This window comes from Bombina bombina, chromosome 2, assembly GCF_027579735.1.
Source record: "Bombina bombina isolate aBomBom1 chromosome 2, aBomBom1.pri, whole genome shotgun sequence".
NCBI lineage: Eukaryota > Metazoa > Chordata > Amphibia > Anura > Bombinatoridae > Bombina > Bombina bombina.
In genome coordinates this window covers 688,952,117-688,965,742 of record NC_069500.1, presented here as the reverse complement: position 1 = coordinate 688,965,742, position 13,626 = coordinate 688,952,117, and the positions used below count along the sequence as shown (strand labels likewise).

At 38.8% G+C, this 13,626-nt stretch overlaps 1 protein-coding gene across 1 annotated transcript in view; it reads right to left on the bottom strand.

Moving 5' to 3' along the window:
- SVEP1 (sushi, von Willebrand factor type A, EGF and pentraxin domain containing 1) overlaps nt 1–11,179 on the bottom strand; it is an 802,056-nt gene extending 790,877 nt beyond the window's left edge. The window contains exon 1 of the mRNA XM_053702672.1: nt 10,273–11,179. Coding sequence (XP_053558647.1) covers nt 10,273–10,791 — 519 coding nt within the window. The 5' untranslated portion in view covers nt 10,792–11,179. The remainder of the gene's footprint in view (nt 1–10,272) is intronic.
- Between the last annotated feature and the right edge of the window lie 2,447 nt (nt 11,180–13,626).

The window sequence follows — 13,626 nt, the reverse complement described above, 5'->3', positions numbered from 1 at the left end:
TCACAATTTTAGGTTTCTCACTGAAATCATTTACAAACAGCTTGTGCAATTATGGCACAAATGGTTGTAAATGCTTCTCTGGGATCCCCTTTGTTCAGAAATAGCAGACATATATGACTTTGGCGTTGCTTTCTGGTAACTAGAAGGCCGCTAAATGCTGCTGCGCATCACACTTGTATTATGGTTAGCAGTGAAGGGGTTAATTAGGTAGTTTGTAGGGAGCTTGCAGGGTTAATTTTAGCTTTAGTGTAGAGATCAGCCTCCCACCTGACACATCAGACCCCCTGATCCCTCCTAAACAGCTCCCTTCCCTCCCCCACCCCACAATTGTCCCCGCCATCTTAAGTACTGGCAGAAAGTCTGCCAGTACTAAAATAAAAGTTTTTTTAAAAAAAATAATATTTTTTAGCATATTTACATATGCTTTGGTGTAGCATCCCCCCTTAGCCCCCAACCTCCCTGATCCCCCACAAAACAGCTCTCTAACCCTCCCCATCTGCCTTATTGGGGGCCATCTTGGGTACTGGCAGCTTTCTGTAGTGTAGCTTCCCCCTTCCACAGACAAACCCCCACCACCTTACTGATCGTTTTTTGTTTTTTTTTACTTACTATCCCTTTTTTCAACATTTTTTATTACAGATTTTTCTGTAGTGTAGCGGTTCCCACCCGCTCTCTCCCCGTACACGCGCCCGCCCTCCCGTGCATGTGCGCGCCCCCGGCCATCCCCGCCCACAATCCCGCCCCCCGCCACATGACCAGGGCCATCGATGGCCGCCACACGCCTCCCTAGTCTGCTCCCACCCTCCAAAGAGGAAAGCCACCGATCTCCGGTGCAGAGAGGGCCACAGAGTGGCTCTCTCTGCATCGGATGGCTACCAAAGGTTATTGCAGGATGCCTCCATATCGAGGAATCACTGCAATAACCGGAAAGCAGCTGGAAGCGAGCAGGATCGCTTCCAGCTGCTTTCCACACCGAGGAGGGTATGTCCTCAGGCGTTAACTGCCTTTTTTTGAGGACGTACCCTGCATGTCCTCGGTCGTTAAGGGGTTAAAAAAAAAACTAGAAATTTGACTGTGAAATAATAGCAGTCAGTTTCCTTCACACGTGTGCATTTCAGGGCCTGCCAGGGCACAGTGTCACCCCAGTGCAACTCATATCTGGTGTAACAGTAGTGTACATTAAAAAAAAAAACTAGAAATTTGACTGTGAAATAATAGCAGTCAGTTTCCTTCACACGTGTGCGTTTCAGGGCCTGCCAGGGCAAAGTGTCACACCAGTGCAACTCATATCTGGTGTAACAGTAGTGTACATTAAAAAAAACAACAGAAATTTGACTGTGAAATAATAGCAGTCAGTTTCCTTCACACGTGTGCGTTTCAGGGCCTGCCAGGGCACAGTGTCACACCAGTGCAACTCATATCTGGTGTAACAGTAGTGTACGTTTAAAAAAAAAAACCACACAATTTTGACTGTAATAGATTGAATAGCAGTTAGTTGTCTGCAAGCGTGTGTGTCAGGCCTACAGCGTCTACTCTGCCAACTTCTGCCAGTGCACAGTGCCACTCATATCTGTTGTCACAGTAGCTTGCACGCATAGTACCACTAATCAAAAAAAAAAATCACAGCAGAGGCAGGCCACCCCGCAGGGGCCGTCATAGTCATGGTGCTGTGATTCCCTTTGGCCCTAGAATAATGCCCAGTGTTCAGAGGCCACGTACCCTGAACTCGAAAAGTTCTGAGGACATAGTTGACTGGCTAACACAGGACACCCAATCTTCTACAGCTACCGCTCGGAACATTGACGCACCATCCTCCTCCAGCTTAGCTTCGGGCACCTCTCAAGTTACCACTCACCCGCCTGCCTCCACCACCAATACTAGCAACACAGCCGCTTCACTTGATCTGTCAGAGGAGTTATTTACACATGAGTTGGAAGAAATGAGTGATGCGCAACCATTATTGCCAGAGGATGTAGATAACAGGGATATGTCTCAGTCAGGCAGCATTACACACATGGACGCACGGTGTGATGATGATGATGTTGTACCCGCTGCTGCTCCCTTTGCTGAGTTGTCAGATACAAGTGAAGCGGTTGATGATGACGATGCGTCCGTGGATGTCACGTGGGTGCCCGCAAGAAGAGAAGAAGAAGAGAGGGAAAGTTCAGATGGGGAGACAGAGAGGAGGAGGAGACGAGTTGGAAGCAGGGGGAGGTCGTCGCAAAGGAGCTAGTGGCACAGTCAGACAGCATGCATCGGCACCCGGGGTCAGCCAGACAGCACACCAATCAATGCATGCTGTTGCCACCACCAGAATGCCGTCATTGCAGAGCTCAGCAGTGTGACATTTTTTTGTGTGTCTGTCTCTGACAACAGCGATGCCATTTGCAACCTGTGCCAAAAGAAACTGAGTCGTGGGAAGTCCAACACCCACCTAGGTACAACTGCTTTGCGAAGGCACATGATCACACATCACAAATGCCTATGGGATCAACACATGAGTAGAAGCAGCACACAAACTCAAAGCCGCCATCCTCCTCCTGGTCCAGCATCTTCAGCCACGTCAACCACTGCTGTCCTCCTTGCCCCCTCTCAACCATCCGCCACTTCCTGCTCATCTGCCCACAGTCAGGTGTCTGTCAAGGACATGTTTGAGCGTAAGAAGCCAATGTCACAAAGTCACCCCCTTGCCCGGCATCTGACAGCTGGCTTGTCTGAACTCTTAGCCCGCCAGCTTTTACCATACAAGCTGGTGGAGTCTGAGGCGTTCCAAAAATTTGTAGCTATTGGGACACTGCAGTGGAAGGTACACGGACGAAATTTCTTTGCACAAAAGGCAATCCCCAACCTGTACTCGATTGTGCAAAAGGAAGTAATGGCATGTCTGGCACACAATGTTGGGGCAAGGGTCCATCTGACCACTGATACCTGGTCTGCAAAGCATGGTCAGGGCAGGTATATCACCTACACTGCGCACTGTGAAGCGGGCGTAACCCTTACACTACCTGATCGATACAACATCATACCTGATGTTTTAAAGCACATTATTCCAAACAATTTAGGAATGTTAGGTGATTTATGCCCTTTATCGATTAAAACCAGACTCTGCATCAACTATGTAATTTTCCATGGGAGTTTTGCCATGGATCCCCCTCCGGCATGCCACAGTCCAGGTGTTAGTCCCCTTGAAAAAACTTTTCCATCACTATTGTGGCCAGAAAGAGTCCCTGTGGGTTTTAAAATTCGCCTGCCTATTGACGTCTATGGCGGTTCGCCCGGTTCGCTCGTTCGCAAACTTTTGCGGAAGTTCGCGTTCGCCGTCCGCAAACTGAAAATTTTATGTTCGCGACATCACAATTTATAAAGCTTGTTCAAACCCTTTGTGATTATTATACCAGCATTACATGGATTCATGTAGGTAATAAATACAGAAATAAAAGTCCTTCATGGCTGAATCGGCTGTTTCAGGCATTCTATTTTGAAATATAAGTGCTGGAAAGGAAACATCACAATCAGTAAGACAACAGTGACGTTTTAGTGATATTGTAGCAGGGAAAACTTAAAGGGACAATGTACTGTCAAATGTTCTTTAGATTTTTTCAGTGCTCCATTTTACCAGCTGGAGTGTATTGAATTGTTTGAAAATAGCACCTTTACCTTTATTTTGTCATTTTAAATGGCTGTAATTGTTTATTAAAACCACTACCTACACTAAAAATATGATTAATGCATTTTTCTCTTTAGAAAAGCTATGCACACTAGAGGTAGCAGCAGAAAGCAACCTCCCAATAGAGGCTGGGCAGAGCTTTTTCTATCTGAAATAGCAGTCTTTGTTCAGTGAAATTTCCCCTACCCATAATTAACATTTTTAATACCTAACTATTGGCATTTGTGTATATAGAGAGAAATAATATATGTAGGTCTGTTCTTTCTACTAGCTCAGTCCATTTAAATGGACATGTTAGTGAGAACAATAGGTGATATTTTCAATGAGCAAAACCAGGAAAATGAAAAACAAAAAGTAAACCTTTCTCCTACAGTTAATACTTTGGTGATGGTATAACAAATCATTGGGAAAGAAAAAAAAACATTTTACAGTGCAATGTCTGTTTAAAGGGACTGTAACGTCAAATGTAAACTTTTATACATTAGCTATGCAATTTTAAAACAACTTTCCAATTTATTTTTGTTATCAAATTTGCTTTGTTCTCTTGGTATCTTTAGTTAAATAGTAAATCTATGTAGTCTCATATGAGTATGCACGTGTCATTAGTTCTCTATGGCAACAGTGTTTTACAACATTGTTTGTAGCAGTGTTATTTATTATTGCAAACACTACTGCCACAGAGAACTAAAGACACGTGCAAGAGAACAAAGCAAATTTGATAACAGAAGTAAATTTGAAAGTTGTTTTTAAATTGCATGTTCTTTCTGAATCATCAGTTTAAATTTGAGTTTACTGTCCCTTTAAGCCAGGTGTGCCCAAAAGGTAGGTTGGAATCTCTAAGTGCTGATCAGTAGATTACAAGACAGTTGTGTGATTTCCCATTTCTCTAGTGATAGGGTCTCTAAGTAGAACAGATTTTCAACCCTAATAAACCTGTTACAACACGGCAGCAAACCATTAAACTTTACATTTATTTCTTTAATATTTCAACAACTAATATAATTTTATATATATATATATATATATATATATGTTAGAAAAAAGGAGGGGCACCTGCGCTAAAAACTCTAACACTTGGTGAGTAATGGCTATTTTTGCAACAATAGTAGTAATAGTGATATATGTGCGTGCTGCCTCTGATACAGTGTACCCGTGTCACTGTTAGGAATGTGGATGGAAAAGAGAAAATCAAAAAAGGGCGCACAGCTAGGCACTAGAATAAAAATTGACTATTAGTAAAGTAGGTATGTAGTTTTCAGACCTATGTGGTTATAGTAACAGGATAATAAAAATAATAATAATAATAATGTCCTTGGATTGTTATTGTATTCTAAAGAGTTCAGTAATGTGCTTTAGAATATTCGACACTTCTTTGTCTGAGGTGAGTGGATTTGTGCTTACCAGAGGTAACCTCAATCATATGAGGTAAGTTGTATACTTGTCTGGGTTAGAGATGTTTCTTTGGCTCTTGTCCAGTCGATTTTGCTTTGTTCTTTGCTGTAGGAATCTTTCCTTTGTTGAAACCCTTTGGGATCTTTGTTTCCAGGTGGCTCCTGGCAGCAGTATGTTGTTTTGAATGAAAATCTTGGACTCTCTTGTATCGTTTGTTGAAAGGCAATGGAAAATCCTGGACTCTCTTTTTCTTCTTGGTGATGAGAATCTGGGTTGTCTCAGGTGTTCATATCGATTGAGATGGAATAAGAAAAGAAAACAAGAACATAGTGTGATAACGTTTAAATAAAAAAGCTCTTTTTAATTAGAACTAAGTAAATGTGCTTACATCAAATGCCCTCAATCAGAGTATGAGGTAAGTAATAGACATTGATTAAGTATTTCGATCTCCTGGTCAGTGCTCTGGTTGACTGCAGTACAAAGATTGCCCAATGCAGTATTTGAATTTAAAATACAGTTCAGCCTGCTTGTGGGACACTAATGGCTGTATGCTTAATGTGGTTCTTTTAAACAGCTTAACCTGCTGGCCGTAATTTGTGGTCAATAAGACCAATACGTTTATAATGCGGTTAGGCTAAAAAGCCTCTGTTGGCAGTTGGTAAGTTCAAATTGTGCGTATAATATGCTCACAGAGGCATATGTGTAAGGAAGGGTATAGTCGCTCAACAAGTCCTGTTACCCGTTGTGTTAAATATGATGCCGTGCCGCAATGTAGCAAAAGGATGTCCGCCCACCTTAAGATAATCCTTACGCGTTTCGAAGTGATCAGTCACTTCTTCATTCTCTGATGAAGAAGTGACTGATCACTTCGAAACGCGTAAGGATTATCTTAAGGTGGGCGGACATCCTTTTGCTACATTGCGGCACGGCATCATATTTAACACAACGGGTAACAGGACTTGTTGAGCGACTATACCCTTCCTTACACATATGCCTCTGTGAGCATATTATACGCACAATTTGAACTTACCAACTGCCAACAGAGGCTTTTTAGCCTAACCGCATTATAAACGTATTGGTCTTATTGACCACAAATTACGGCCAGCAGGTTAAGCTGTTTAAAAGAACCACATTAAGCATACAGCCATTAGTGTCCCACAAGCAGGCTGAACTGTATTTTAAATTCAAATACTGCATTGGGCAATCTTTGTACTGCAGTCAACCAGAGCACTGACCAGGAGATCGAAATACTTAATCAATGTCTATTACTTACCTCATACTCTGATTGAGGGCATTTGATGTAAGCACATTTACTTAGTTCTAATTAAAAAGAGCTTTTTTATTTAAACGTTATCACACTATGTTCTTGTTTTCTTTTCTTATTCCATCTCAATCGATATGAACACCTGAGACAACCCAGATTCTCATCACCAAGAAGAAAAAGAGAGTCCAGGATTTTCCATTGCCTTTCAACAAACGATACAAGAGAGTCCAAGATTTTCATTCAAAACAACATACTGCTGCCAGGAGCCACCTGGAAACAAAGATCCCAAAGGGTTTCAACAAAGGAAAGATTCCTACAGCAAAGAACAAAGCAAAATCGACTGGACAAGAGCCAAAGAAACATCTCTAACCCAGACAAGTCTACAACTTACCTCATATGATTGAGGTTACCTCTGGTAAGCACAAATCCACTCACCTCAGACAAAGAAGTGTCGAATATTCTAAAGCACATTACTGAACTCTTTAGAATACAATAACAATCCAAGGACATTATTATTATTATTATTTTTATTATCCTGTTACTATAACCACATAGGTCTGAAAACTACATACCTACTTTACTAATAGTCAATTTTTATTCTAGTGCCTAGCTGTGCGCCCTTTTTTGATTTTCTCTTTTCCATCCACATATATATATATATATATATATATATATATATATATATATATATATATATATATATATATATATATATATATTATCTAACATTTCTTTGCTCTGAGTCTGAGAATATAATTATATTTAGCATTAATTTAGTGTGTAATATCTCTTTAAAAACGAAATTACACAAAAATAGAAACGTATTTAGTGTTTAGCCTCTTCTGACCAATAGCAACAGGTTTCCCCTTTTTGTTCTGGTTCACAAACTAATCTGCTCAAGGGGCCAAGGACCCTGAAGTTTTAAAACTTCTGGCTCTTAAAAGTTTTGCAAATAACTAACTTTCCGTGAATCTCATTGCTGCTTAGAAATTAAATGTTCAAATTCCTAATTCAAAAAGGAAGATACTCATGTGTTAGATAACTTTATTACTGCCCTGTTGATGCAAAATAAGACTGGATAATAATTCATGGACATTTTTTAAAGGGACATGAAATCCCAAATTTTTCTTTCATGATTCAGATAGAGCATGCAATTTTAAACAGCTTTCTAATTTACTTATATTATAAAATTGTCTTTATTCTCTTGGTATCTTTTGTTAAGCAGGAAGGTAAACTCAGGAGTGTGCACATGTCTGGAGCATGATACTGCAGAACTTTTACAAGAATGTTTTACATTTGCAAGAGCTACCTAAGTATCTCTTCAACAAAGAATACTGTGGGAAAAAAACAAATGTAATAATGGTAGTAAATTGGAAACTTATTTTTAAAATGTGTATTCTCTGTCTGAATCACACAAATGTTGGCGTTTCAAAACCCTTTTAAAGGGACACTCAAGTCAAAATTAAACTTTCATGATTCAGATAGAGCATACAATATTAACAACTTTCCAATTTACTTCTTTTAACAAAATGTGCACAGTCTTTTTATATTTACACTTTTTGAGTTGCCAGCTCCTACTGAGCATGTGCAGGAATTCACAGAATATACTTATATGCATTTGTGATTGGCTGATGGCTGTCACATGATACAGTAGGAGTGGAAATAGACATAAGTTTTACATTTGTCAGAAAAAAAATCTACTCTCATTTGAAGTTCAGACAGAGGGCTCGATTTATCAAGCCTCTACGGCTGCAAGTTCTCCGAAGAACTTGCTCACCGTGATTTATCAAGCACCGGTCACCATACCGCTGCTTCCCTAAGATCTTCGCCACCTCTATTGTGGCGAAATTCAATCTCCTCAGTCGAATCCGACCGAGGAGATTGACAGCTCCTGCCCGCGCGTGATTGGCTGTGCGTGGGCAGGGGGCGGGATTGCATACGAGCGCAAAATTGCACTCGTGTGCAATGCCGAATACCTGGGGGTAATTTTGCCCCGCCACAGGCAAGCTGAGGCGTACAGGGGCGCGTATACGCTCCCCTGTACGCCTCAGCTATAATAAATCTAGCCCTAAGTGCTATTGCATTGTCTTGTTATCGTGCATTTGTTGTTTAGGCAAATCTACTGTATTTACTGGGCATTTAAGTATTACAGGCAAAATAATTGCAGTAATGATTTCTGCAATAGCTTTATTTGTATTGTCCTTTATTTGTATTATGTGCAGATCGTTAAACTGTTTTTATACGTTTTACAACTGATGCATCTAAAGATGTTTTTAAATTGTACCTCAGATTTTATTTTTAAACAGATGCTACTGTCCTGAATAAAATTATTATTTTTTCATACTTGTGGAGAAATGTCCCTGTATGCCAATAGAAAAGAGGATGTGTTATTGAAGCATATACACGTATGCCAATTCACTGACCCTATGTTTAATTGCACTGGAATAGGAGGGGTCCTGTTTTTTTTTTTTTTAAATAAAATGTTCCATTGAAATAATGCATTTTAGTTTTATATTAGAAAGTCTCTTTAAATTACTTTTTTGAATATTTAATTATGGCTCTTCCTATTTCTTTACTAAATTACGTTATCACTGGGTTTTTCTGACTTTTTGAAAGCTATGGCGGGCATGGGCTGTGTAGTGCTGGCTTATCTACTACACTTTAAAAGGGAAGTGGAAGTATTTTGTTCTGCTTATTTTTCACAAAACAATACTGGAATAGTGTAAAGTGTCACTCACAAAGTAGATTATTGTGAGTAAAAAAAAAAAAATCACTGTGAAACTGACCATAAAATACACAGAGTGTGCTAAAATAAGCAGTATGTTTTCAAAGCTATTTTTTATGAATATATAAAGTGAGAATCTAAGGGGCATTATCCCTTTATCCAATATAGATTGGTGGCTTAGCAAAAGGTGTAGTGGTGGTGTAGCAAATCAGTTCAGCATAGTAAATATCTTTTTGTCATACCCTTAATGGGGCACTAAACACTAAATGCATTTTATAAGTATTGTATTAGTTACCTCTAATCATGGGCGCCACCATGTTGAAATCTAGCTTTCACTGTTTTCCATTGATAACTTGTTTTCACATAGGCATCATCTATTGTTCAGATACCCGCAGTGTAACCTAGGTTCCATAATGATGGTACTCCTGATTAGAGGGAGGTGCATAAAATGTACTTAGTATTTAAATTCTATATAATTTGACCAATCTTCATTCATAGTGGTGAGCTTTGTAAGAATATAAAATTGACACTCCTCTATAAATGATTATTTTTATACATGACACATGTCATGGCCTAGAATCAATAAAAACTCCTTGAAACTAACATCTTGCTGAAAAACTAGTCACATCACTCCTCGAACATTGTGGAATTGTTAACCATGTGTAGTTGTCCCTCACCAGTACAGTAAATCTCTCCATTGGTAACAACCACTAACTTATCACCTCATAGAACAACTTTCACTGTCAAGCATATTAGCATCAAAGAAAAGTTTAAACATTACAAACCAAATAATAAAAAAAACAACACATACCCAGGAGAAATAATGAACTACTGGAATCCAGCTGTATGTATATATATATATATATATATATATATATATATATATATATATATATATATATATATATATATATATATATATATATATATATATATGTATATATACACACACACACATATATACACACACACACATATGCTTCTTGCCATTGGTTTATACAATGTGTTCAGCTAGCTCCCAGTAATGCATTGCTGCTACTTCAACAAAGGGTACAAAAAAGAATGAAGCACATTTGATAATAGTAAATTAAATAGTTGTTTAAAAGTGTATGCTATGTCTGAATTATGGTAAGGGAAATTGGGTTTCATGTTTAAGTACATCTAAAAGCAGTAAGCCAACATATCTGACGTAGAATTATAATGAATTCAGAAACGAATTCTTACCGTTGCTTGCTGGAACGCTCCTTTGGTGTAGGTGCCTCCTCCCTTGTAGGTGATGGCTGGGATCTCTCTGTTCAGCAAGGAACACTTGTGTTGGTGAGGCTGCCTAGATGAGATGTAGTCAACCCTAGTCTGCACATTAGTCTTAGAGGAGAAGGTGACTATGGCCACTCTTGTGGCAGAGGGTACCACTGGGAAATCAGAAAGCAGCTTTTTTACAAACCTTAACTCATTGACAAAGTTAGAGTGTCCCACACTGGAGGACTCATCAACCAGGAACACCAGATCCAAGTTCTGACTTTTCTCTCTCAGTCTTCTCAAGTTCTTTTTGAAATACTGTCCCAACTTCTCCACTTTTTCAGCTGCTTCCAGCGGCTGCTGCTTTTTGTTCTCTGTTAGCTGAAAAACTTGAGATAAAGAACTAAAGTTAAAACTCCTGTAGACAGGGACCGGGTGATGAAAGGTTGTCCAACTGCAGACCAAGGCCAGGCAGGAGCAAAGGGAAGCCACGCGCAGCAGCATTGTCACCTGGTCTTGAAACAATTGCCTATTTCTTGAGAAATATGGCAGTCTAATAATTCCTTTGTTTCCCACCCTCCTCCGCTTGTTAAATAATTTTTTTGTAGTCTGTCTGATCCAACCTAATACGGTTCCAAATATTGTGTCCAAATCCTGCTGCAGATGCGTGCAATGATCAGCCTCACACAGCAAAGGAGAGCTGCTGGCTGCATGCTCAGCTCATGTGCTGTGTGTTAGAGGTAGAATTGTCCTTCCCTCCTCTTCCATTCTTAAAACAAGGCAGAACAAAAAGATTACAGGAAAGAGTCCAGTTACAACAAGCCTTTATCTTCCTTTCTTTTTGCCTCTCTATTGTTCCTGCGTTACTTTGCGTTCAGTGTCTCACTCTCTTTGGCACTGTTTCACACTGATCGTTTTTCAAAGTCCCTGTGATTTGCCTGCCTTTTTTTTTTTTCCAAAATCTTCCTTCCTTTTCCCCCTCCTCTGTTCATGCTTGATTTGCTGAGATTCCTTGTCACCGGAGCCTATGTCTGTCAGGCTGTCAACATTCCCAAAAGCAAACATCAGCACCAAAGCCCCTGATTGATTCCATATGTCTGGCATGGAACTGCATAGACACTTATGAGTAGGACATGCAGATACCAAGAGTGCCTATCTAATTGAAAACATTGTACATTAAAACATTATGAATTTACCTTTCATATCTTCACCTTAAGCTATTCTTTAAAATTTATATAACCATTTGCAGACCAAAATATTTTTCAGCACATTGTTCACATTATCCCAAAAATGTAGTGCATTTCTGAACTACTGTTAAATCTGTCCTCAATTACACATTAATATATTGTTTTCTTGCACAACTGTTACAGTTATAGCTAATATTGTGCATGTTTTATGTTACTGTTAATATATATATATATATATATATATATATATATATATATATATATATATTTTTGTAAGAGCACATCATTTTACTGCATAAGTCCCAATTTTTATCCATAACCAATACCACATTTAAGACCATTATTTGATTTATGTAACTATATTATTAAAAGTAGTTTATATTGTATTAAGTATGTTTAAAATTGAAGCACATTGCATGGTTTCCTTGTAAGAATATTTCTGTATATTTAAAGAAAGAAGTCTTCTGCCTTTTTATTAAGAAAATATTTGAAATATTAAAGTATTTGCAACTGTTAGGATAACTCAAAGTTTATTACAGTCTCTACAGGGCTAGAATGTAATCCAGCATGTTTGTGTCAGTTTGTATAACATTGTCTTGGCTATTTTTATATAATATTTTAGTAGAATTTTCATATGCAACAGAGTAATCTCTTATATTGGTGTTTCTCAACATTTCTGTAGCCAGTACCATACAGCAGTGTTTCCTCTAAGGACAGTTTTGTGAGCAACCCAGCAGTGAAACAGTTAAAGGGACATGAAACCCAAAACATTTATTTCATGATTTGGGTAGAGCATACCATTTTAAACAACTTTCCAGTTTTCTTCTATTATCAAATTTGATTCATTCTCTTGGTATCATTTGTTGAATGAGCAGCAATACATTACTGGTTTCTAACTGAACACATGGGTGAGCCAATGACAATCGGTGTGTGTATATATATATATATGCAGCCACCAATCAGCAGGTAGAACCTAGGTTATCTGCTGCTCCTAAACTTACCTAGATAAACCTTTCAGCAAAGGATAACACGAGAAGGAAGCAAATTAAATAATATAAGTAAATTGGAAAGTTGTTTAAAATTGTATGCTCTGTCTAAATCATAAATGTATAATTATGAATTTACTGTCACTTTAATTAGAGCAATTAGCAAACCCTACACAATGCAGACTGCAAGGTGCAGTTCCTTTATTAACCGTAACTGCTGGACTGCACACAAAATTGGCCTTAGAAGGAACACTGCCCTACAGGTATCATTTTTGCCTTATGTACCCCCTGACTGTAGTTGTTAAAAAAATAAAAGGCCATTTTACATATTCCAGAATATAACAAATTGGTTACAGATAGATGTTTCTGTTTACCCACCTTTGCTGATTGCAAATGCAGCAAGTCTTTGTTTTTTCTATAAGTTGCTTTCTTCATTTTTTATTGCTCTAATAATTCTACACCCAAACACACAAAGTTCTTCAAAATTATGTCACTTAAATTAGGGAAAAAACAAGAGGGAAGTAATAAATATTCATGCTACTACATTTCTGCATCTAGCTTCATCAGAAACATATCTTATCAGGCTCTTATCATGCTAGTATACTTAGGTATAGAACATTTTACATTGCACGTTTCATTATGGCATATTTTCACTCTGGCCTTTTTCTGACGTGTCTGTGTCCCTTTTTCACAGTGCTATACACTTTCTCTGTAACACACTTTAGTTTCTCAACTCCAGTCCTCAAGTGTCATTAACTAGACAGATTCTATGCATTTCCCAACCTGGGTACAGATGTGTCAGCCACAGTGAGTGAGTGGCTGATCAGCCAGGCAGGGAAATACAATCTGGCTTTTTAGGGGCGCTTTGGGGTAGAACATAGAAATACTAGTTTCTGTGATCCATTGCCTGTTTAACCTAGAGTAAGTACTGTACTACCCCTTGCAATGCTCCAGGTAACCCCAAGGGTACATCTACCACAGTATGAGAAACAAGGTCTTAGATGATTATGTCACAGGACCAAGTGTATATTTTAATATACGAGAGCCATTTTGTGGGTAGGATCTGTTTCGTGTCCAATTGCTTGGACATTGATGAACCAAGGTTATAATTCAAAATTGTTTGGTTGAGGGTTCCTTACATAGGGTAATATGGGGATCTTGTGAGT